This window comes from Pituophis catenifer, unplaced genomic scaffold, assembly GCF_029215685.1.
Source record: "Pituophis catenifer annectens isolate HBS135680 unplaced genomic scaffold, rPitCat1.0.hap2 SCAF_14, whole genome shotgun sequence".
In the NCBI taxonomy this organism is placed as follows: domain Eukaryota; kingdom Metazoa; phylum Chordata; class Lepidosauria; order Squamata; family Colubridae; genus Pituophis; species Pituophis catenifer.
Window position 1 is genome coordinate 16,404,030 of NW_027256894.1, and position 22,580 is coordinate 16,426,609.

At 41.7% G+C, this 22,580-nt stretch overlaps 1 protein-coding gene across 1 annotated transcript in view; it reads left to right on the top strand.

The window, feature by feature from the left end:
• The first annotated feature begins 2,171 nt into the window (after nucleotides 1–2,171).
• SHC4 (SHC adaptor protein 4) overlaps nucleotides 2,172–22,580 on the top strand; it is a 44,200-nt gene continuing 23,791 nt past the window's right edge. Inside the window, exons 1-2 of the mRNA XM_070953660.1 lie at nucleotides 2,172–3,209; nucleotides 18,003–18,073. Of these exons, the coding sequence (XP_070809761.1) occupies nucleotides 2,622–3,209; nucleotides 18,003–18,073 (659 nt within the window). The 5' untranslated portion in view covers nucleotides 2,172–2,621. The remainder of the gene's footprint in view (nucleotides 3,210–18,002; nucleotides 18,074–22,580) is intronic.

Sequence of the window (22,580 nt, forward strand, 5' to 3'; positions counted from 1 at the left end):
TTGGGTTTCGAATGGAGAAAGGCTTAAGGGACCATTGTTTCCTTGAACAATCCCTCTGGGTTTTGCAAGGAGAGGGTTGCAGTATCTCTTTTGCTGGGAAAACATCCCAAGTTCAATGCCTTTAATGTTTTTAGATTTGAAGACAGAAGGTGACAGATGCGGGGAGGGGGGCTGGAGAGGAGAAAGAGACACCTTCCATCACCTCGGTCACCTTCCTGGAGAGCGTTGGATGTTTCAAGCAGTCTCAATCTTCCTACCTCTTCCCCATCACGGAAAAAAAGAAGGAACTCCGACTGTTATTATATACCCCTGCCAAGTTTTGAGCTCCTTTTCGTAAGCTTTATGTGTATTTCTCTTTAGCCAGGTTCTTCCTACGTAAACCAAAATCTTGGCTAAAGAGAAATAACATATATATATATATATATATATATATATATATATATATATATATATATATATATATATATATTTATATATCCAGATATATATATATATATATATATATATATATATATATATATATATATATATATATATATATAAAATCCAGCTCCGGCTCCGCAACAGAGAACCCATAGCTTCTACATGAAACAGAGCCTGAAGATGACAGGGTTGTGAGCCTGTCGAAACGTTGCTTTAAGAAAAACTTTTAAAGTCACTGGTAGGATTTTAGCTGAGGTTTTAAAGGACCTTGCAGAGTGCTCTGTAAGGATTTTTAGAAGATTTTAAGCTGGGATTTTAACCAGGATTTTAAATATTTTAACCAACTTATTTATAATGACACGGGAAGACACCCAAGATTTTAATTTTTTGCATATGCACACCCGCGAAAACTTAAGAAGACAAATATATAGATAGATAGATAGATAGATAGATAGATAGATAGATAGATAGATATAGATATAGATATAGATATAGATATAGATATAGATATAGATATAGATATAGATGATATAGATATATAACAATGCCAATAATACCCAGCGATGAAGCTGCAGGATTCCCCTCCCCTCCCATCTCGCCCTCCCCTCCCCCTCCCTTCTCCCCAGGTGCCCTTTCGTCTTCCTTCCTAATGCTTGCGATGGCTTGCAGTTTCCGAGGATGTGATGCACTTTATTGAATTCCCTGCTCGGGTCCCGGGCTTCCTGTGTGTTTGCTGCTTTCTTCTAATCTGCTTTCTCAGTAAATTTGATCGGCACAGGAAGTGCCATTCTAGATGGAACGGAAAGTCGATAAAAAGGAGCTCTGTTTCTTAACGAGAAAAAAAAAAAAGAAAAGAAACAGGGGGGAAAAAAAAACCCCAATTCATCATCATTCTCTCCCACCCCCACCCTATCCTATCAACTAATGCCTTTTCTTTATGCTAAGCTCCGGCTGGTGCATTGCAGAAATCAGGAGCTCTCTACCTTTTCTTCTCATCGAGAAAATATATGAATTGCATCTCGTGCCAAGGATGCCTCCTCCCACCCCCAATCACTGGCTACCTCCGGTACAGTGAAAGCTGCCCCCTTTGCCAAAAGTCACATTTTTGGATGGCTACTAGTTTCGTGTATTTATGGTGCGTGAGTCATCAGGCTCCTTTCCGATTGGCTGCAGACTTAAAACACCCCTGGGATTGCCAGTCAGTTACAGCCATTCTCAGCTTCATTCACAGGTTTATTTAGCCTGCACACAGTGAGATCCATTCAGAAAACTTCATTCATAAAAAAAAAAGAAGAAGGAGAAGGAGAAGGAGACGAAGACGATGAGAAAAGGCAACGTTCTTTCTGTCACATTTCAAAGGAATCGGTCATCCTAATCTGGAGATTAGGAAAAAGAGCGAAGGGATGGCTCCAGAGAACGATGGAGAGACTTTTTGATAATGTTTCCATTGACTGATGGTTTTTCTGCTGTGCCAGAATATCAATCTCTGCGGAGTATTTGAGGCTCACTATGCTACTGTGGGGTCTTTAAGGACGAGCAAGGTGGGTTTTTTTTTTGCAAGCAGAAACTGAGTTTTGTTCATAGAACACGTTAAGCTGGACTTTTTTCCTTCGAGCTGCCTTTGTCGGGATTTCATTTTAATTTCAGAGAAGTACTTTTTCCCACCTCAACTGATCAAGTCATTGATAATCAATTCGGAACAAGGCTACTTTCTTTTTAAAAATATATATCTTGCTGTTGTTTTTCAAGAAAGAGATTTCTTGTGTCTTCGTCTTTTAATACTTAATTATTATTTTTTTAAGGTAGCCGAGTCTTTAACATTAATCCTACGCAGAATCGTGGCATTGAGTGCTGAGAAACTAAGAAGAATTTGGCGTTTGCTTGCTTGAAATTATTCTACCTGTTCAGATGAAACAGACATAGCTTTGGGATCTGGGCTTCTTCGTATGGGTTTCACTTTGATTTAATTTCAAACAATTAAATGACCGGGCAAACTGAAACAGGGTTGATGAAGAGGAAGAAACATTCCGGAGATGTTTTAAGAGCACCCACAGTGACCAGAAACCCTGTTTTCTTATTTTTTCTATTCAAAATTATTTTGATCTGTCTGGTTCCGTATTTTTTTTGGTCACTCATAAGAAGGCAGCTGAGTTAAAGGTGGGGGAACCAGGAGATTGAGTTACAAAACTTTGCAGGCTATGAGAGAACCCATTCTCTGTTGCTCGAGTGCACAACTACTGGATGTAGGATTCTTAAAAGAACCAGGAATGCTCCACAGGACTAAATATAGTCGTTTCAGAAATGAATCCCTCACCTCACTGGAGGAAGACACGTCGAGAGATCTTCTTCGCCTGAAGGCCTCTTCAGCTTCTCCTTCCACTACGTCTAACACACTCACTGAAGATGTCCCAGTTGGTACCTCGGACAGCTCCATTTCTTTGTGCACCTTGGTACCTCGCATGGCGAACGTTAAGCTGGCCAATCCTTCCACCTTGCCAACCCTGAAGAACTTCTGCTTACGGACGAAAGAGGTGCCAAGGTTTAAACTCACGGAATGCGTCACTGTCCAGACCAATACCACCGTGCCAGAAATCGGCTTAAGCAACTCCTTGTCTTCTGCTTATTCCCTGGGAGACCCAGACAAGGCGTTCAGGTCCAAGCCAAACATTCAAGAGAACTGTGTTTTGTTAGCTGTGAGAGACTCTGCCTTCCTTTCTAAACCAAGCAAAGATCTTGGACAAAAGGCTGAATCCAGCTTGGAGACTGGGATATCCAACTTTGCCCGGGTAAGTAGCCTTCCTTGGATCTTTTTTCTCATTCAGATGAGCGAATACATTTAACAAGATGTCTATAATAAGCCTCCTTGGAATTAATGCAATTTATTAGGATGCAGTCCTCTCTTAATCTTAACAGGTTTATCAACTATGCAATACGTGCCTATTCCTCGTCAATGGGAGAAGCTGGTTTTGCTTAACAGCTGTGGCGATTTGGCTTAAACGGGTCATAAAACTGGGTGCGGCTCACTTAGCAACTGCATCACTTAGTGAGCAAAGTTCCAGTCTCTGCTGCGGTCGTAAGTCGAGGACCAGCTGTATTACACTTCAGCTGCTAGCCTTCTAAGTAAGCAAATATTTAGCCCACCTCGTTTTATATGCTGAAGTCTGATTCCAAAATGAGAATTGGGGTGGTGGTGGGAGAAACCCTCAAATGACTCTTGTTTCGTTATTTCCCCCACATTTGGCTAAAAATGCCTTCAAATCCTCCCCTCCTTTAGGCTCTGTCAATAAATAAATAAATAAAATAAACAATAAATTCCCTTTGTACCGGGCAAAAATGTGACTACTCTTACAGAGTAATTACAGATGTAATTAAGATGCTGTCTTATTTGGTGTGATACCCTATTTGAACTACCTTGTAAGAAACATGGAAACAAGCATGAAAAAAATTACAGTATCTAGCTAAGTCTTTACCATGTTGAGGAAATGATTCTTTAAAAAAAAAAAAGAAAACCACCCAAAGACACAGGAAGACTTGTGCAGCACAACTAAATGCAAACTAGTGAATATTTAGGTTAGCCTAACTATGATTCGAACGCAGCCCACGTGCTTTCAGGTCATTGGGCAGTGCATAATGCAAACCCATTAAATTGGGTCAATGAGGAAAAACAATGCTTCGGTTAATCATGGGTAGTAAGCATTTCAATAAAACGTACAGCGCTACCACTGGTCTAAGCAAATTCTGCCATTCACAGGTTAATAAAAACAACCCAAGGAGATTCATTTTCCAGGATTCAAAAGGCAACCCGGATGACTAGGATAATCTAGAAAACAAAGCAAAAATGTGTATAAACGAGGACAGGGTAGCTTTTTTTTGTTACCAAAGGGACTCTACATTTCATTTTATTAAAATTTATTTTCAGAACGAGAGCCATAGGGTAGGTAGGGGAAAAGAGAGCCATCTAGACAGTGATGTCACCGGACTGAATGAAACGGAATGTTTGGGCCTTTTCTTTATGTTTAGAAGTCTATGGAGAAGTTGTAGAAAATAGGTGTATGAAAGAAGCTTAACGTGCTATTGTGTCGCTTCTATTGAAAAAAAGAAAGAAAGAAAGAAAAGAAAGAGAGAGAGAAAGAAAGAAAGAGAAAAGAAAAGAAAAGAAAAGAAAAGAAAAGAAAGAAAGAAAGAAAAAGAAAAGAAAAGAAAAGAAAAGAAAAGAAAGAAAAAAGAAAGAAAGAAAGAAAGAGAAAGAAAGAAAGAAAACATTGCATCTCCCAAGACGTCAACATTCTCCTTGAGGTTCAGTGCCGAAGCATCAAAATGGGGCTGGAGGTTACACCGAAGCTAAATTGGTGGTTGCAGAGAGGCTGTTAAAAATGCATGTAAAAAGAACGGGCTTTGACAGATATACAGAGAGCAAACCCCCACTCCCTTCTGGCACTGATGATATTACCTAGTTGGGTAATGAAAGGTCTGCAAGAAAACAACCCAGCTCAGAGAGCACCAAGGACCCCACAATCCTCTTCTTCCTCCACTCCACAAAAAAAACCCACTCCCTTCTGGCACTGATGATATTGCCTAGTTGGGTAACGAAAGGTCTGCAAGAAAGTAACCCAGCTCAGAGAGCACCGAGGACCCTACAGTCTTCTTCCTGCTCCTTGCAAACCCATCCCCTTCTAGCACTGATGATGTTACCTAGTTGGGTAATGAAAGGTCTGCAAGAAAGCAGCCAAGCTTAGAGAGCACCAAGGACTTCACAGTTCAACCCTGAGCTGCAAATATTCTCTACTACTGGGACTTTGATTGCATAGTTGTGGCTGCTTATCTTGCTATTTTTTTTAGTCCCCTGTCAGCAGGATAAAATTGGCTTAGCTGGCATATGACCTTTCCTTGAGAGAAGAAGACGTGGGGTAATATGAGTTTATCACTGTACCTTGAACAGTTAAAAGCCTCATGGAAAAAGCTGACAGTTGTCCCAGAAACCTTGCAAAAGAAAAAGAGCACCAAGGACTTCTTGTATGGAGGAATACCACAGTTAAGCAGATAAATAATGGCTTTGTGTTCGAGATGAGGGTTATTCAGCCACGTTCAAGAGGAGAAAGGGAGCAAATTGGTCCCATAGAAACCTCTGCCCCCTATGTTATATAGCCTAACAGCAGGAACTTAAACGATCACCTTGATGGCACAGTGGTTAGAATGCAGTATTGCAGGCTAACTCTGCCCACTGCCAGTGGTTCGATCCTGACCGTCTTAAGGTTGACTCAGCCTTCCATCCTTCCTGAGGTTGGTAAAATGAGGACCCAGATCGCTGGGGGCAAGAGGCTGACTCTGTAAACCGCTTAGAGAGGGCTGTAAAGCACTATGAAGCGGTATATAAGTCTAAGTGCTATTGCTAACTGGGAAGGGAGGGAGGAAGGAAGAAAGGAAGGAAGAAAAGAAGGAAGGAAGGAAGGAAGGAAGGAAGGAAGGAAGGAAGGAAGGAAGGAAGGAAGGAAGGAAGAACCGTGGTGGTGCCGTGGTTAGAATGCAGTATTGCAGGCTAACTCTGCCCACTGCCAGCGGTTCGATCCTGACCGTCTTAAGGTTGACTCAGCCTTCCATCCTTCCTGAGGTTGGTAAAATGAGGACCCAGATTGTTGGGGGCAAGAGGCTGACTCTGTAAACCGCTTAGAGAGGGCTGTAAAGCACTATGAAGTGGTATATAAGTCTAAGTGCTATTGCTAAGTGGGGAGGGAGGGAGGGAAGGAAGGAAGGAAGGAAGGAAGGAAGGGAAGGGAAGGAAGGAAGGAAGGAAGGAAGGAAGGAAGGAAGAACCGTGGTGGTGCCGTGATTAGAATGCAGTATTGCAGGCTAACTCTGCCCACTGCCAGCGGTTCAATCCTGACCGTCTTAAGGTTGACTCAGCCTTCCATCCTTCCCGAGGTTGGTAAAATGAGGACCCAGATTGTTGGGGGCAAGAGGCTGACTCTGTAAACCGCTTAGAGAGGGCTGTAAAGCACTATGAAGCGGTATATAAGTCTAAGTGCTATTGCTAAGTGGGGAGGGAGGGATGGAGGGAGGGAGGAAGAAAGGAAAGAAGGAAGGAAGGAAGGAAGGAAGGAAGGAAGGAAGGAAGGAAGGACGGACCGTGGTGGTGCCGTGGTTAGAATGCAGTATTGCAGGCTAATTCTGCCCACTGCCAGTGGTTCGATCCTGACCGGCTTAAGGTTGACTCAGCTTTCCATCCTTCCGAGGTCGGTCAAATGAGGAGCCAGATTGTTGGGGGACAATATGCTGACTCTGTAAACCACTTAGGAAGGGCTGTAAAAAGCATTGTGTGAAGCAGTACACGAGTCTTAAGTGCAATTGCTATTCCTGCTGCAGGGAGATGGTTTGTGATTCCGTTACCTATTTTTTGCACAAATTGGTGTTTGCAATTCCTCCTGAGTTCCTGCCCTTGTCTGTCCTCTTTCCCCCACCCCCTGGGAGAAACGTATCTACCATTTTGGCACTCTACCAGCAGTGGTCTTATTTTGCTCATATCCAAATTAATCGGATTCAAATCATAATGATAATAATAATAAAGGATTGGGCATCTCACATAGAAGAAGACAATGACCTCATTTTAGATTTATGATGTGTTATTGCCGGTCCAAAATAGCTTGGGTTAGTTAGGAGGTGAGACAGCTTCTTCTAGACTGCATCTGCACAAAACGTAAGCCAAAGCCATTATATTTAATGTGTTGTGAAGTCAACAGCTATTCAGTAAAAGCAGTTTTAACCAAATGCAGGTTCTCGCCTGTGCAATGCCGTCTCAATTGTGCATCATACAAGATTCCATCTTATATTCTCATGCGGAGAAGGTGGATTCATGTGGAAATGCAGGAATCCATTATTACGCCCCTCCAGCCTCTGCTTAAACGAGCAATATCCTTTTATTTTATTTTACTTTAGCATAACTTTTTTAAAAAAAGGTTTTTTTATTTTTTAAAAACAAACAAACACGTAAACAAACAAACAATACATATTTTCTGAATAGAGTATTGACCGAGTCCAATCTTGTACAACTTATAATTATAATATTTTATATTTCCAATCGTTTTTTTTACTTTTTCCCCAAATACAATTTATATATTTCAATTCCTGCCATAATATTCTTTTTCTCTACTTTTTTAATTTTGTTTTCGATCTCTTCTTAACACATAAACAATATTACCATACGTCCTACACCTGCTAATTCCGTAACCTTATTTCTTTTCCTTATTTTATTTCTCCTTTTTGTCACATATATTTCTCAAAATTCCCATCACATTTTTTAACTTTTGACAATTTATTTTTTCTTATTCCATTTTCATATTGAAACCCTTTAACTTAAACACTATCACCTCCATCCTTAATTTCTAATTTCTTGTTATAACATAATATTTCAGGTTCATCTCTTAATTATTTTCTTAAATGAACCAGTTTGTCATTTCATATTTTCTCTATCATTCATTTTACCCTTTTACCATAATATATATCATCATATTTATCTTTCACATCACCTTTTTCTGTTATAAACTCTTATCTTAATCTCTTCTTAATAAACAATGAACACTATCCAGTATCTTATTTCATTAGAATATAAAAACTCAATTGTCTTTTTTTTTTAAATTTGATTTATATGCCACCCTTCTCCAGAGACTCAGGGCGGCTTACAATGTGTTAAGCAATAGCCTTCATACTTTTGTATATTTATACAAAGTCAGCTTATTGCCCCCACAAACTGGGTCCATCTAATTTATCTCTCAATTTCAATTATTTTCATAATTAAATCAATTCATCACTTCATAGTTTATCTACTTTAGTATAACTTGATTGTGGTAGGTCATTCAGGGTTATTGGGAACGCTGGGCAACATACAGGTTTAATACAAGAAACTATTACAGGCTAAAAATTGCAAACCCAATCTGTAATTCAGCTGTTACAATAATAATATAACCCACACTGAATTTTTTATGGTTCTGATCTCTAAACATAAAAAAAAAAAAATTAGCTCAGGGGCAGAATGTTAATTAAATGTCATTTCGTTTAATTAAAAGCAAATAGCAAATATGATTTAGATATGAGCCAGCAGTGTGCAGCAGCTGCCAAAAAAGCCAACACAGTTCTGGGCTGCATAAACAGAGGAACAGAATCAAGATCACGTGAAGTGTTAATACCACTTTATAATGCCTTGGTAAGGCCACACGTGGAATATTGCATTCAGTTTTGGTCGCCACGATGTAAAAAAAGATGTTGAGACTCTAGAAAGAGTGCAGAGAAGAGCAACCAAGAGGATTAGGGACCTGGAGGCTAAAACATATGAAGAACTGTTGTAGGAACTGGGTATGTCTAGTTTGATGAAGAGAAGGATAGGGGAGACATGACAGCAGTCTTCCAATATCTCAGGGACTGCCACAAAGAAGAGGGAGTCAAACTATTCTTCAAAGCACCTGAGGGTAGAACAAGAAGCAATGGGTGGAAACTAATCAAGGAGAGAAGCAACGTAGAACTAAGGAGAAATTTCCTGACAGTTAGAACAATTAATCAGTGGAACAACTTGCCTGCAGAAGTTGTGATTGCCCCAACATGGAAATTTTTAAGATGTTGGATAACCATTTGTCTGAAGTGGTGTAAGGTTTCTTGCCTAAGCAGGGGGTTGGACTAGAAGACCTCCAAGGTCCCTTCCAACTCTGTTATTCTATTCTAATCTATGATGGGTTTTTGTTATGGACATTAATACTTTATTCTTTCTATCATATTACAAAAAGAATTGTGATTTTTAAAAACCCCATATACTGTACATAAACAGTGAGAAATTGCTGGTGGAATTCCCCATTTTAAAAAAAACAACCAGCACCAGGTGATCTGGGCAACTTTATTTATATGCAAACACTCACTTTCACTTCCTGCTAAAAGAAAGATCTTTGTTGCATGAGTGATTTTTGTCTCTTTTTCTTGAAAACCACATTTTCCACACACCTTACTGGTGTTATTTTGACACTTCCTGTTTGCTTTGAGCTTTTTCTGTCCTGAACCCCAAACTCATCCTGCAAGGTTTTTAAAATGATGTGGATAGTGGTTGATGAAAACATTCAATTATGTGCACTTTTTAAAAATAGCAATCTTTTTAGGAATGGAAGAAAAATGGGGACAAAGACTAAAATCTAACCAGGAACCAGCTCATAGTGACCGCATTCCCAAATGACTTACTGCTGCATTCTATGCAAACATAGATTTTTCTCTATTGTTTTTTTTTTTACAGCAATAGCACTTAGACTTATATACCGCTTCACAGTGCTTTACAGCCCTCTCTAAGCAGTTTACAGAGTCAGCATATTTTCCCCAACAGTGTTGTGGCTCCGACCCCCGAGCACATCTTATCGGAGGAAGAAGGCTCTGAACATGGCCAGGCCTCCCTCTCCAGGTCCCTCCTCTCTGGCAATGCCTCAGGTGTCTGCCGAGGGAGAGGAGATTGACCAGGAGCCAGGTGTCTCCGATGACAGCAATGAGGGTGATAAGTCGTTCCTGGATCCACGCCAACGAAGGCGAGATAAACGTTTGCAGCAGATGAGGAGGCGTGCCAGGGATTAAGCTGAGTCACTGGACCACACCCCACAGGCTATATAAGAGAGTGTGGTGGCCATGTAGACTCTGTGACGGACAAAGCTAACTTCTGGCTAGTCACTTTGTACAACGCCTGATCTGCTGAAGGTTTCATGTTTGAACTGGACTGTTTTGAAAACTGTGTGTATTTGTGGGTGTTATCTGGTGGAGGAACACTCCCTCTTCTTGTAGTAAAGCACTTGGCAGACGGTTATCGTATTGCTGCCAAGTTCCTGATAACAAACTTTGTGTGTGCCGAGTACTTCTTTAACCCCCAGCTGGCTGTTTGTGTGTGTGTGGGGATGGGGACAGAACAAACAGCATATTTTCCCCAACAATCTGGATCCTCATTTTACTGACCTCGGAAGGATGGAAGGCTGAGTCAACCTTGAGCCAGTCAGGATCGAACTCCTGACAGTGGGCAGAGTTAGCCGGCAATACTGCATTCTAACCACTGCGCTGCCACAGCTCTTATCGGCTTTATCCACTGAAGTTGGTTGGCTTCATAAACAGGACATTCTAAAACAGCGAGAAAACTCTTAGCGTTGTTTGGATTTATTTATTTTATTTATTTATTTATTAAATTTTTATACCGCCCTTCTCCCAAAGGACTCAGGGCGGTGTACAGCCATATTAAAACAACATATACCCACAAGATTTAAAAACAGTTTAAAATATATTAAAAATTTGGCCCTTATATTAAAAACAACAAACATTCATCCCAAAAACATTCATCCAATCATTTTACTGATTAAGTGACTGATTGATTGATTGTGGGCCATACAGTTGTTTTTACCACATAGATGGATTTTGCTTCATGATGGTCTTTCGAGTTTTCCAACATTGCCATTGTCAACTAAGTCCATCCTCCTTGCATCATGTGTCTAAAGGACACTAGGATAATTTGGGCTTGGTTATTTGTGCTTCAAAAGGGACGCGGTGGCTCAGTGGCTAAGACGCTGAGCTTGTCTATCAAAAGGTCGGCAGTTCAGCGGTTTGAATCCCTAGTGCTGCGTAATGGAGTGAGCTCCCGTTACTTGTCCCAGCTTCTGCCAACCTAGCAGTTCGAAAGTACGTAAAAAATGCAAGTAGAAAAAATAAGGACCACCTTTGGTGGGAAGGTAACAGCGTTCCGTGCACCTTTGGCATTTAGTCATGCCGGCCACATGACCACGGAGACGTCTTCGTGGTCTCGGTTTTGGTTCCTCGGCTTTGAAATGGAGATGAGCAACGCCCCCTAGAGTTGGGAACGACTAGCACATATGTGCGAGGGGAACCTTTACCTTTACCTATTTGTGCTTCAAGTGAGAATTCTGGGTTGATATATTTGATGACTCTGTTTATTTTCTTAGTTGTCCATATTATTCTCAGGATCTTCTCCAACATCAAGGGCCCCAAAGCATCAGTCTTCCTATCCTGCTTTTTCAATCTTTCACTCTCGTAGAGCCTCACAGGGAATATCGTGACTTGCAGGAGCCTTATCTTTGTAAACCTAGGTGTTTCATGGATCATACATCACAGATTTGACTATCTTCTCCGAGGCAGTCATGGCTATTCTTCTACCAAGTGGAACTCTGACTGCCTCTTCTATAAAATCCCAAAGCGTTGCCTTCCTCTGTCTTCATTCTTGCCCACCCAGATACCGACATGCATACAAAATAGGCCCTAATCCAAAGTGTCAAGCTGGGCACAATTGCTCTGAAGAATTGTTCTGCGTTGCAAATGAGTCAATATGCAAAACTTCCTACACCTGTTTTCCACAACCTTCCCACAAACGTCTAAAAATAAAGGTCAGAATGTTTCAGCCTTCACAAATTTCTGGTGATATCGTCACCTCAGTGGGTCTCTCTTTGCTCTGGTTCGTGGTTCTCAGACGGAAAATAATGTTCCAAAATGAAAAGTGGGACCCTTGTGAAAAAGAAAAAAATAAAATAAAAAGAGAGGTTATTTTAGCATTCTTCAAAAGTAGCAGCTGGAGACTCCTGGTTTGAGGCATCATGCTTTGTTTTTATTTAAAAAATCTCTATTGTTTCATGTAGTTCAATTGGAAAATAGGGTTGGGGAAGGAAAAGGAGGATGAGCAAAAGAGTCCATGGACTCTTGGGAAAAATCCAGGGGTGGGCTGCTGGAGATTTTGCAGTATCCTTCCCCTGCCACACCCACCAAGCCACGCCCCAAACCGGTAGTAAAAAAAAAATTGGATTTCACCACTGCCTTGTAGAGAAGACCACATAAACACAAAAGCTTTCCCGTCCCATGGATGCTGATCTCTCTTGGGCATCCAATGAACTCCTATGACTCAGAGCTTCTTGGACTCATCTACGATGCAGGAAGGAAGAAGATGGCTTTTTAGTTTCTCCCTGTTGTCTTGCTCGCCTGTGCTGGATGCAAACGTTTAATTATAACAGTGGAGCTGGAGAGTTGGGGGAGTCATAGGACCGGACACTCGTGTTTTCCTCAGAGACCTTGGCAGCTCTGAGTCTTATCGGAGGGGGAAGAAGAGGGGAGGTTAGCGGCTCCCTCCACTTCCTTTGTAATTACTCTCCGTGAGTCATGAGGCTTGACCTCTGTGTAAAAGGACTGGCAGTTGTGTTGAGATCCCAGCTCTCTGACTAAGCAACCAGTTTGCTGAACAGCTGTGAGAACTGCGAATAGCTCCCCCCCTCCCCCCCGAGATATTTTATTGCCTGCCGAAACTCAACATCCTTTCTCACTCGCAGTGAATGCGTTTCCCTTTCTCAAAATCTCGATTTAGGGAGCAGAATAGAAGTCCTGAGGACTCCCCAAAAACTGAGTTTTATCCCCTATTGGCCTCTTCCAGTTATGAGTCCCATGAAGTTGTAATGAAAATACAGAATATGGAATAACAGAGTGGGAGGAAGGGACCTTGGAGGTCTTCTAGTCCAACCCCCTGCTTAGGCAGGAAACCTTACATCACTTCAGATAAATGGGTAGCCAACATCTTCTTAAAAACTTCCAGTGTTGGAGCATTCACAACTTCTGCAGGCAAGTTGTTCCACTGATTAATCGTTCTCACTGCCAGGAAATTTCTCCTTAGTTCTAGGTTGCTTCTCTCCTTGATTAGTTTCCACCCATTGCTTCTTGTCCTGCCCTCAGGTGCTTTGGAGAATAGCTTGACTCCCTCTTCTTTGTGGCAACCACTGAGACATTGGAACCCTGCTATCATGTCTCCCCTAGTCCTTCTTTTCATCAAATTAGACATACCCAGTTATTCCAACCGTTCTTTATATGCTTTAGTAGTCCTTGACTTACAACAGTTCATTTAATAACCGTTCAAAGCGGCACTGAAAAGAATGACATATGATCATTCATATGTCACGTGACCATACACCCTGTGGTCACATGAGCAAAATTCGGATGCCTGTCAACTGACTCGTATTTATGACGGTCGCATGTCCCAGGGTCATGTGATCCCCTTCTGACGAGCAGAGTCGATGGGGGGAGGCCAGATTCGCTTAACAACTGTGCTTACTAACTTAACAAGGGCAGTGATTCACTTAACAACGGTGGCAAGAAAGGTCAGAAAATGGGGCAAAACTCACTCAACCAACGTCTCACTTAGCAACGGAAATGTTAGGCTCAACTGTGGTTGTAAGTCGAGGATTATCTGTATGGTTTCTCCTGTTTCTAAAGTGGAAGTGAAGCCAACCTGGAAATGAGTTTTGTCCCTCTGGGGCCCACCCCAATTATTTCCTTAGTGCCATTCTGCTCTCAGACCTGTGTGAAGGAAGCCATCACTCCAGAGTGGCAAAGTTAAACATGGAGAAAGGGAGTAATGAAAGGGTGGAAGGTCAGGGAAGTAATTGTAGACCTCAACTTCCTTTAATCACATCTTCCTCCCTCTTTTGGATGTCTTAATTTTGAAAAAGTGTCTATATTGTTGTAGAAAAGACAAAGGTAACCCCTTTTTTGAGGGCAACAAATACCATTTTGCCAGTGGTGAAATCCAAATTTTTTTACTACCGGTTCTGTGGGCATGGCTTGGTGGGCGTGGCAGGGGAAGGATACTGCAAAATCCCCATTCCCTCCCCACTCCTAAGGGAAGGATATTGCAAAATCCCCGTTCCCTCCCCACTCCTAGGGGAAGGATATTGCAAACTCTCCATTCCCACCCCACTCTGGGGCCAGCCAGAGGTGGTATTTGCCGGTTCTCCGAACTAGTCAAAATTTCTGCTACCGGTTCTCCAGAACCTGCTGGATTTCACCCCTGCATTTTGCTATTCTTCAGCCATGAGGCATTTCTTTAAAAAAACAAAAAACAAAATGTTGAGATGTGTCCAGATATTTAGCAGTGGGTCTGTTCGCCGTCTCCTTGATGTCATCTCATGATGCGATTGGTTGTTTCTCCACCTTGCTCGGGTGTGAAACCTGGTTGACCTCATCCAGCCCTGGTTGTATTTCTGGAGAAGGGAAAAGTATGACTTCTGGATAAGACACGGATGACAGCTCACCTCCTCAATCGTGACGGTCAAGCTTTGGAACTTTGCAAGATAAAACATAAAATAATAGACTTGGAAAAGGGGCCTTGGAGGTCTCGTATCCAACTCCTTGCTCAAACAGGAGATCTATATCATTCTGGACAAGTTGTTGTCCAATCTCTTCTTGAAAACTTCCAATGATGGAGCACTCACAACTTCTGGAAGCAAGCTGTTCCATTGATTCTTTTCGCTGTTAAGACATTTCTCCTTACCCCGTTTCCCCGAAAATAAGACCCAACCGGAAAATAAGTCCTAGCATGATTTTTCAGGATGCTCGTAATATAAGCCCTACCCCCAAAATAAGCCCCAGTTAAGATTGTCAGTCAGATGGATGCATTTAGTGCTGTATTTCCCCCAAAATAAGACCTAACCAGAAAATAAGCCCTAATGCGTCTTTTGGAGCAAAAATTAGTATAAGACCCGGTCTTATTTTCGGGGAAGCACGGTAGGTTGGATCCCTTTTTAATGATCTTCCACACCAATGGTGGGTTGCCCCCGGTTCGGACCGATTCTATCGAACCGGTAGTAAAACCGGTGGGAGGCTCCGCCCACTGACCCCAACGTCATCAGAACGCTTCTGTGCATGCGCACGGCCCCGTTGTGAACCGGTAGTAAAAGTAAGTAGAACCCATCCCTGTTCCACATGTTACTTCTTGTCCTGCCCAACTCCCATCTTTTCTGTGACAGGCCCTCAATTGCTGGAAAACAGCTATCATGTCACCCCTACTTCTTCTCTAGATGTTAATTAGTTGGTTAGACTTGAAAGTCCTTAGACCAGATGTGTGATGATTAAAGACACCGAGCTTGTCAGCTGGAGAGCTTGACAGCTCAGGTTCAAGACCCAAGAGCCATACAATTGGGTGAGCTCTTGTCCCTTGCTCCTGCCCACCTAGCAGTTTGAAAGCATGAAACATGAGTAGATAATTCATAGATACCACTTTGGTGGGTGTGCGCCTTTGGCATATAGCCATGCTGACCACATAACTATGGAAAACATCTTCTTCATTCAAGAATTCAAGAATCAGTACCAAGCCCTAGAGTTGAGCAGGGGAAACCTTTATTTTACTGTTATCTTTTCATTTCCTAGACAATGAAAGACTTCCCTACACAGCTAGGGAAAATGGGGACACGGTGGCTCAGTTGCTAAGACGCTGAGCTTGTCGATCGAAAGGTCGGCAGTTCAGCAGTTCGAATCCCTAGTGTCACGTAATGGGGTGAGTTCCCATTACTTGTCCCAGCTTCTGCCAACCTAGCACGTAAAAAAATGCAAGTAGAAAAAATAGGGACCACCTTTGGTGGGAAGGTAACAGCGTTCCATGAACCTTTGACGTTGAGTCATGCTGGCCACATGACCACGGAGATGTCTTCGGACAGCGCTGGCTCTTCGGCTTTGAAACGGAGATGATCACCGCCCCCTAGAGTCGGGAACGACTAGCACATATGTGTGAGGGGAACCTTTTCACAGCTGGGCGTATACAATCCTGAATAATCCAAAATGCTAAAAGTCCCTTGACGATCTCTTTCAAAACACCTTGTTCCTACCTTTTCCTTACTCCAGCTTTTGTGGCCTTTAGGGAGCGTCTGATAAGATGAACTTCCAATCAGGACCATTGATGGCAACCCCTCAATATCGATTTCTTTCCTCTCTCCCCCTACTTTCCCTCCCCTCCCCCCCTCCCACACAAGGCTTTGCTGAATTGAGCCTCCCACGCATATGTTGAGGGGAGCTTACTCACAGTCATATGATCTCAGCCTGTGACTCACCTACTCCTCCGAATCTTTGCCTTCATCAAGGGTGGCAAAACCGCAGCCAGCCGGTTTGCAAGATTGCTGTTCTTAAGGGGAAGGTGGAGTGAGTGAGGGGGGGGAAGCCTGAAAGCCCACAGGCGTTGAAAAAAAATACCGCCGCACAACCTCCCTTTTCAGAGCAGAGACCGTAAATGCTGATTAATGGATATCTAACCTTGAAGGGGATTTTCAAAGACTTGATTTGCAACCTACATAAGCCTTCAGGCCATGATCTTTTCCTCCCTTCTTGTAATTGATTACTAATGGTTGGCCGAGACTTACGGTAACTACAGTGTTGGTCATTAAATAAAATATATTATCATCTTTCATAGCTTCCCCCCCCCTCCTCAAATCATTCCTATGCAATTGTCTGCAAAAAACTAGGCCAGATTAATCTTATCCCCTCATGCTCCCGGAAGTACCAATTACTATTATATTGTAGCTTTTACATTATTAGGAAATAGCTACCGCTATCGTAATTCCTCAGAAGGGTCCTTCATCTGGCAGTCTTGTAGGAGAGATAAAAAGAACTTGAAATGTAATCACACAGGACAGAGGAAAATATATATTTTTTTCAATTTGTGCCTTAGTATGTCATGTGGGTCCAGTTACTGGTCAATTTATGGTTTGTGTGTCATTGAACTCTTTTACCTCACAAAAAAGGCCCACTTATCATTCTCAGTAATTCATTTCAGGGTGTGAGGCAGGGGCAGGATTCAAATTTTTTTACTACCGGTTTTGTGGGCGTGGCTTGGTGGGGCGTGGCTTGGTGGGTGTGGCAGGAGAAGGATACTGTAAAATCTCCATTCCCTCCCGACTCCAGGGGAAGGTTACTGCAAAATCCCCATTCCCTCCTGATCAGCTGGGACTCGGGAGGCAGAGAATAGATGGGGGCGGGGCCAGTCAGAGGTGGTATTTACCAGTTCTCCGAACTACTCAAAATTTCCGCTACCGGTTCTACATAATTGGTCAGAGCCTGCTGAATACTACTTGTGGTGTGAGGACTTTATGGCAGTGTATCTCAACCTTGGAGATTTTAATTTGTGTGGACTTTAACTCCCAGCATTCCCCAGCCAGCAGGCTGGTTGGGGAACGCTGGGAGTTGAAATCCATACATCTTAAAACTCTCAAAGTTGACAATTGCTTCTCTATGGTTTAAATGAGCCCTAGGAGGCAGATTTTTTTTTAGAATCGTTGGACAAGATCTTATGGGCTGGGTCTACCATCTTTAAATGAAGTTTATTCATTTCTATTTTCATTTCGCATTTGTATGACGGAAGTATGTTTTATCTACGTTACTGTAAGTCACATGGAGTCTCAGGAGGTTGGTGGTGCATCAGTTTGAGTAAATAGATTACGTCCAAATTAATACAGTTGGGAGATTGTTCCAGTATTCTTTGAAGGGGTTTAGAGTATGGACATTCCATCTTAAAAGGAAGGGATACAAATCTTCCCAGTTTCACGATGGCATGAAAATATGAACTCCAGTTTTCTCAATCTAGGTTGACTCTTGCCCATCGGTGGGAACAATGGAAACTTCTAAAAATCAGGAAGCGCCAATGAAATCCTTGAAGTATCAACGGTCATTTTAAACAGTGTGGTCTTTCGATTAGGGCATTGTTCTCTTTGTTTTTCTACTTTTTCAACACCTGTGATTCTCTCTCTCTCTCTCTCTCTTTCAATATTTAGTATATGGGCTGCATTGAAGTCCTGCAATCAATGAGGTCTTTGGATTTTGGCACTCGGACCCAAGTAACCAGGTAAGTTACAGCATCCTATTCAAACTAGGGGTGGGTTTCAAAAATTTTAGCAGGGGGTTCTCTTTCTGCTTGCTGGGTGGGCGTGGCCATGGTGGGTGTGGCTTAGTTGGCCTCCTGCACTGGGGGTGGGGCTTTTTGCCCTCCCCGGGCCCCGGAGCCCTTCCTTGAGCCTCCGGGAAGGAGAAAACGGCCTCCCCATGCGGAGGCCCTCTGGAGGCAGGCAATGGACCCGTTTCCGGCCTTCCTGAACTTCCGTTAGGCCCGTTTTTCGCCCTCCCCGAGTCTCTGCACGCGCCCTGCACTTACCTCATCCAAAACAGGCTATGTGGGGACTCCTGGGAGGGAAGGGGAGGGGTGGGCAGGGCCAGCCAGGAGTGGGATTTGGGGGTTCTCCAAACTACACAGAATCTTAGCTAGAGGTTCTCCCGAACCCCTGCGAACCCCCAGCAGCCCCACCCCTGATTCAAACCTTCTATATTTCTATGCAGGCAGAAATATAGTTTATTTTCTTCTTATTCTCCTGATTTAAAACATCAGATCCTTTCGGATTGATTTTCTTGGCTTTGTTCTGCTTGGAGTTGCAGGTCATCAGTCAATCAATGAAGTTTTGCTATTGATCACTTTGAATGGATGTTTTTCCTCTGTAGGATTTTTTTTACTGGTTGAGGGTTTTTTAAAGCAGCAGGTGTGTTTGTGTGTGTGTATTCATTATATATTGCTTTTTAATTGTTATATCCCTGCTTGAGGTTTTTCCAATGTTTTGAATGACAAAAACATTGGAAAAACAGATAAGACTCATTCATAATACTCTGTACAGAAATGCATTACAATACAGTAGTAGATAATCCAGGGAGAAAATCAATAAAATACTCCTTGGCGGAAAGCTGGAGGAAAAATTTATTCCGGTATATAAGTATTTATATTTATTTATGTATCTACATATAACTCCTAACTTTTCATTAACAATTCAATCCTCAAGCAGGGATATAACAATTAAAAATCAATATATAATGAATACACACACAAACACACCTGCTGCTTTAAAAAACCCTCAACCAGTAAAAACTCCTACAGAGGAAAAACATCCATTCAATGTTTTCCTTTTTCTTAGGACCTTCACAAATTTAGCCCCAGTCTGGGCCCTGCATTGGACTAACACATTATATTAAAAAAATCCCTGTTAAGAATGTAATCAGTTGTTTTCGTTTTACATAAAACATGTTAGTTTAATTATAACTGCATCTCATGTTTTATTAAGCTGCTCTTGGGCTGAAAAAGCAGCTTTCAGAAACTAATTTTCAATTTATCAGTAGCACGACAGATAATATAAATAAAACACCATCTCTGTCCTTAACTCAGTTCAGGCTAATAAATATCTAATAGTTAGCCACATAAATGATGCATTACCCAGTTTTTCTGAAGCAGGACATATACTGTATATAGAATCACTACCAAAGACAGAAGCTCCAATGAACAGCATATTACATGGGGCGGATTTTAACTGCAGATGTATCCACCTGCCCCAAAAAAATATCTGGCTTTAAAGTTGCCCAACAAATTACAAGCAGTTACTGAAACACTACTAACAATAGTATGGGATGCGGTAGTTCAGTGGCTAAGATGCTGAGCTTGTCGATCGAAAGGTTGGCAGTTCAACGGTTCGAATCCCTAGTGCCGCGTAATGGGGTGAGCTCCTGTGACTTGTCCCAGCTTCTGCCAACTGAGCAGTTCAAAAGCACTGAAAAAATGCAAGTAGAAAAATAGGACCGCCTTTGGTGGGAAGGTAACAGTGTTCCATGCGCCTTTGGCGTTGAGTCATGCCAGTCACATGACCACGGAGACGTCTTCGGACAGCGCTGGCTCTTTGGCTTTGAAACAGAGATGAGCACCGCCCCCTAGAGTCGGGAACGACTAGCACATATATGCGAGGGGAACCTTTACCTATACTAACAATAGTATTCATTCCAATAGTTGTAAGCCAAGCTCCGCATTCAAGTTCTCGTCCATGGGGATGATGCAGAACCAACATCAGTCTCGATGACAGTCATAAATCGAGGTTCTGTCACTAGGGGTGGTTCAAAGCTAAAGTTTTGAGAAACAGCAGGCCATCCAGTTGGCTTGGCTTTTAATGCAAAGAATTTCAAAACATTCTTTGCGTGAGAATTTGAAAATCTAGCCTAGCCTGTTTATTTTATCATTCTGGCATGTCCCCTGTTTCATCTCCATACCCAGTGACTGAATTGCTATCAGAGGGAGATTGGGATTTGATAGTTGGCATTAAGTAAATGTCATATTCCGGTGCCCCCCGGTTTCAGACTTCAACTCAGCAGCCAGCAAAGAGCCCGAGGCTGGAAATTATTTCACGAATATACTGGTCATTGTTAATATCGTGTCTGCCACATGAATATTTCAAAACCGCAGCAGGAAGCAGTCAAGACAACTCATAGTCGCCCAAGGGCTCTTTAAGCAAAAACTATATTGTGTTGAGATCTCATCTGGAGAACTTTCTGAATTTCCTTGAATTATGTACTGGCAAAGGGAACATTTGACATTACAGAAAGCTGAGTGACTAAGTTGTTTCCTTATTACACTCAGCATTGCTTGAAGTTGCTGTTGTGTTTCATGGCATGCCTGCATGATTCAATTGGCTGAGTTGCTTCATCGCTCAACCATAGTGTGTCTTGACCACAATTTGCTGAATAAACCAAGATAGCTAGAACTGTGCAACGTTAAATCAGAAACCGGATGTGCAGAAAGCTTGAGGGAGTAAGAAAGTAAACAAGATAGAAACAAGATAGGATAGAAACAAGGAAAAAAAATTAAAGATGGATTGCTTTCATTTGATTCCATTCATTTGATTTGGTTAGCAGAAGTCATTCTTTTTGGTCAAATCTTCATTTTCTCTCCTTTTGTCGAGATAATAACAGCTACAACTTGCTAACAGGGCATTTTCTTTTTTTTGTTGTTATTAAAATTTTTATTTTTATTATAACACAATATGATAAATACAAAACACACTATACACACACACACACACACACACACACACACACACACACACACACACACTCTTTTAACAGATATTTCGTGGTGGTCCTCTTCTAATATTTACATTCTCCCCCGTTTCCCTTTATACTATTCCATTTTCTTCTTGTCCCTTTCTCTTTTAATTACATTGTATTTCTTAACAATCATATTGATTTTTTACATTCTATACATTGCCATATTCATTCTTTCCATTTTCATATTTCACCCCTATTTTTATTATCCATTATTTCTAGTCTCTAACCACTTATACCATTTGTGCCAGATTATATAATATTCCGTATCTTCCTTTTCTTTGAACTCTTTTGTTAATTTATCCATCTCGGCACATTCTAGAATTTTTTAAATCAATTCTTCTTCTGTTGGTATATTTTCCCTTTTCCAATTTTGTGCATATGATATACAGGCAGCTATTATAATATGTAAAATCAAATATTTTATTTCTTTGGTGTATTTTTCAGTAAATATCCCTAATAAGAATGTCTCTGGTTTTCCGTTCATAGGTTGCTCTATGATTTTCTCTAACCATTTCTTAATCTTAGCCCAGAATTTTTTTGCAGCTGGACAAATCCACCGAAGATAGTAATATGTTCCGTAGCTCTTATACAGGGCGTTTTCTTGAACCCTACCCATCTTATGGCTTTCAACTGATTGTTTGTGTAGTGCTCGTCAAAGGAATATTTTCCACCTGTGCTATATTGCGCCATGTATGCAGAATAAGGCGTTAGAAGCGTTCTAAATTATGGGGAGTTAAGTCTTTAATGCACAAGCAACGATTTGTTTTTGCTTCCCAGTATTGCGGGATTTTAATGCTGTGGAGAAGGATGCGCCGTGTTTATTTAAGAGTTTGATATTTCACTGTTTAAAACAGCTTAATGATATGCCCAAGTGAATTGTAGCCATCAAATGCTTCCATCTCTGAAACAGAGCATTCCATTAAGGCTGCATTAAAACGGTGTAAAGCAGAAGCTTTAAACAGCACAAGCTTTTAACAATTCCTTTTTAAATATCTTTGCTCGAGTTTCCGCTTTTAATGCAAAAGCTTCTTTTAATAACCAGGCACCGTCTTACCTGTCTCAAAAGACAAAAATAATTTTGTATTTTGCCACCCACCTCCATTTTCCTTAGCTATACATTTGCTCCGATCTGGCAAAGGAAGTGCCCTATCCAAAGATTTTGTCACTGTCAGGCATGAAGAATTGAGGCCCTACATCAAATTCCAGTTAAGCTGATTCGTTCCTCATGCTTTATGCATAAGGATCTAGTCAACTAATGGTCAACACTAAATTGGCCCTAGATAAGCGTCAATGGAATTCAAGGGGGATTGGGTTTAGACCTTTGTGGGAACGTACAGACTGGAGGCTGGTTCCTCTCTTGACTCCAACCCCTGTCTCTGCCTGTCTTCCTCCTACATGTACCACTTGTTTAACAGGATATCAGCATGCACACTGAAATATTTTCT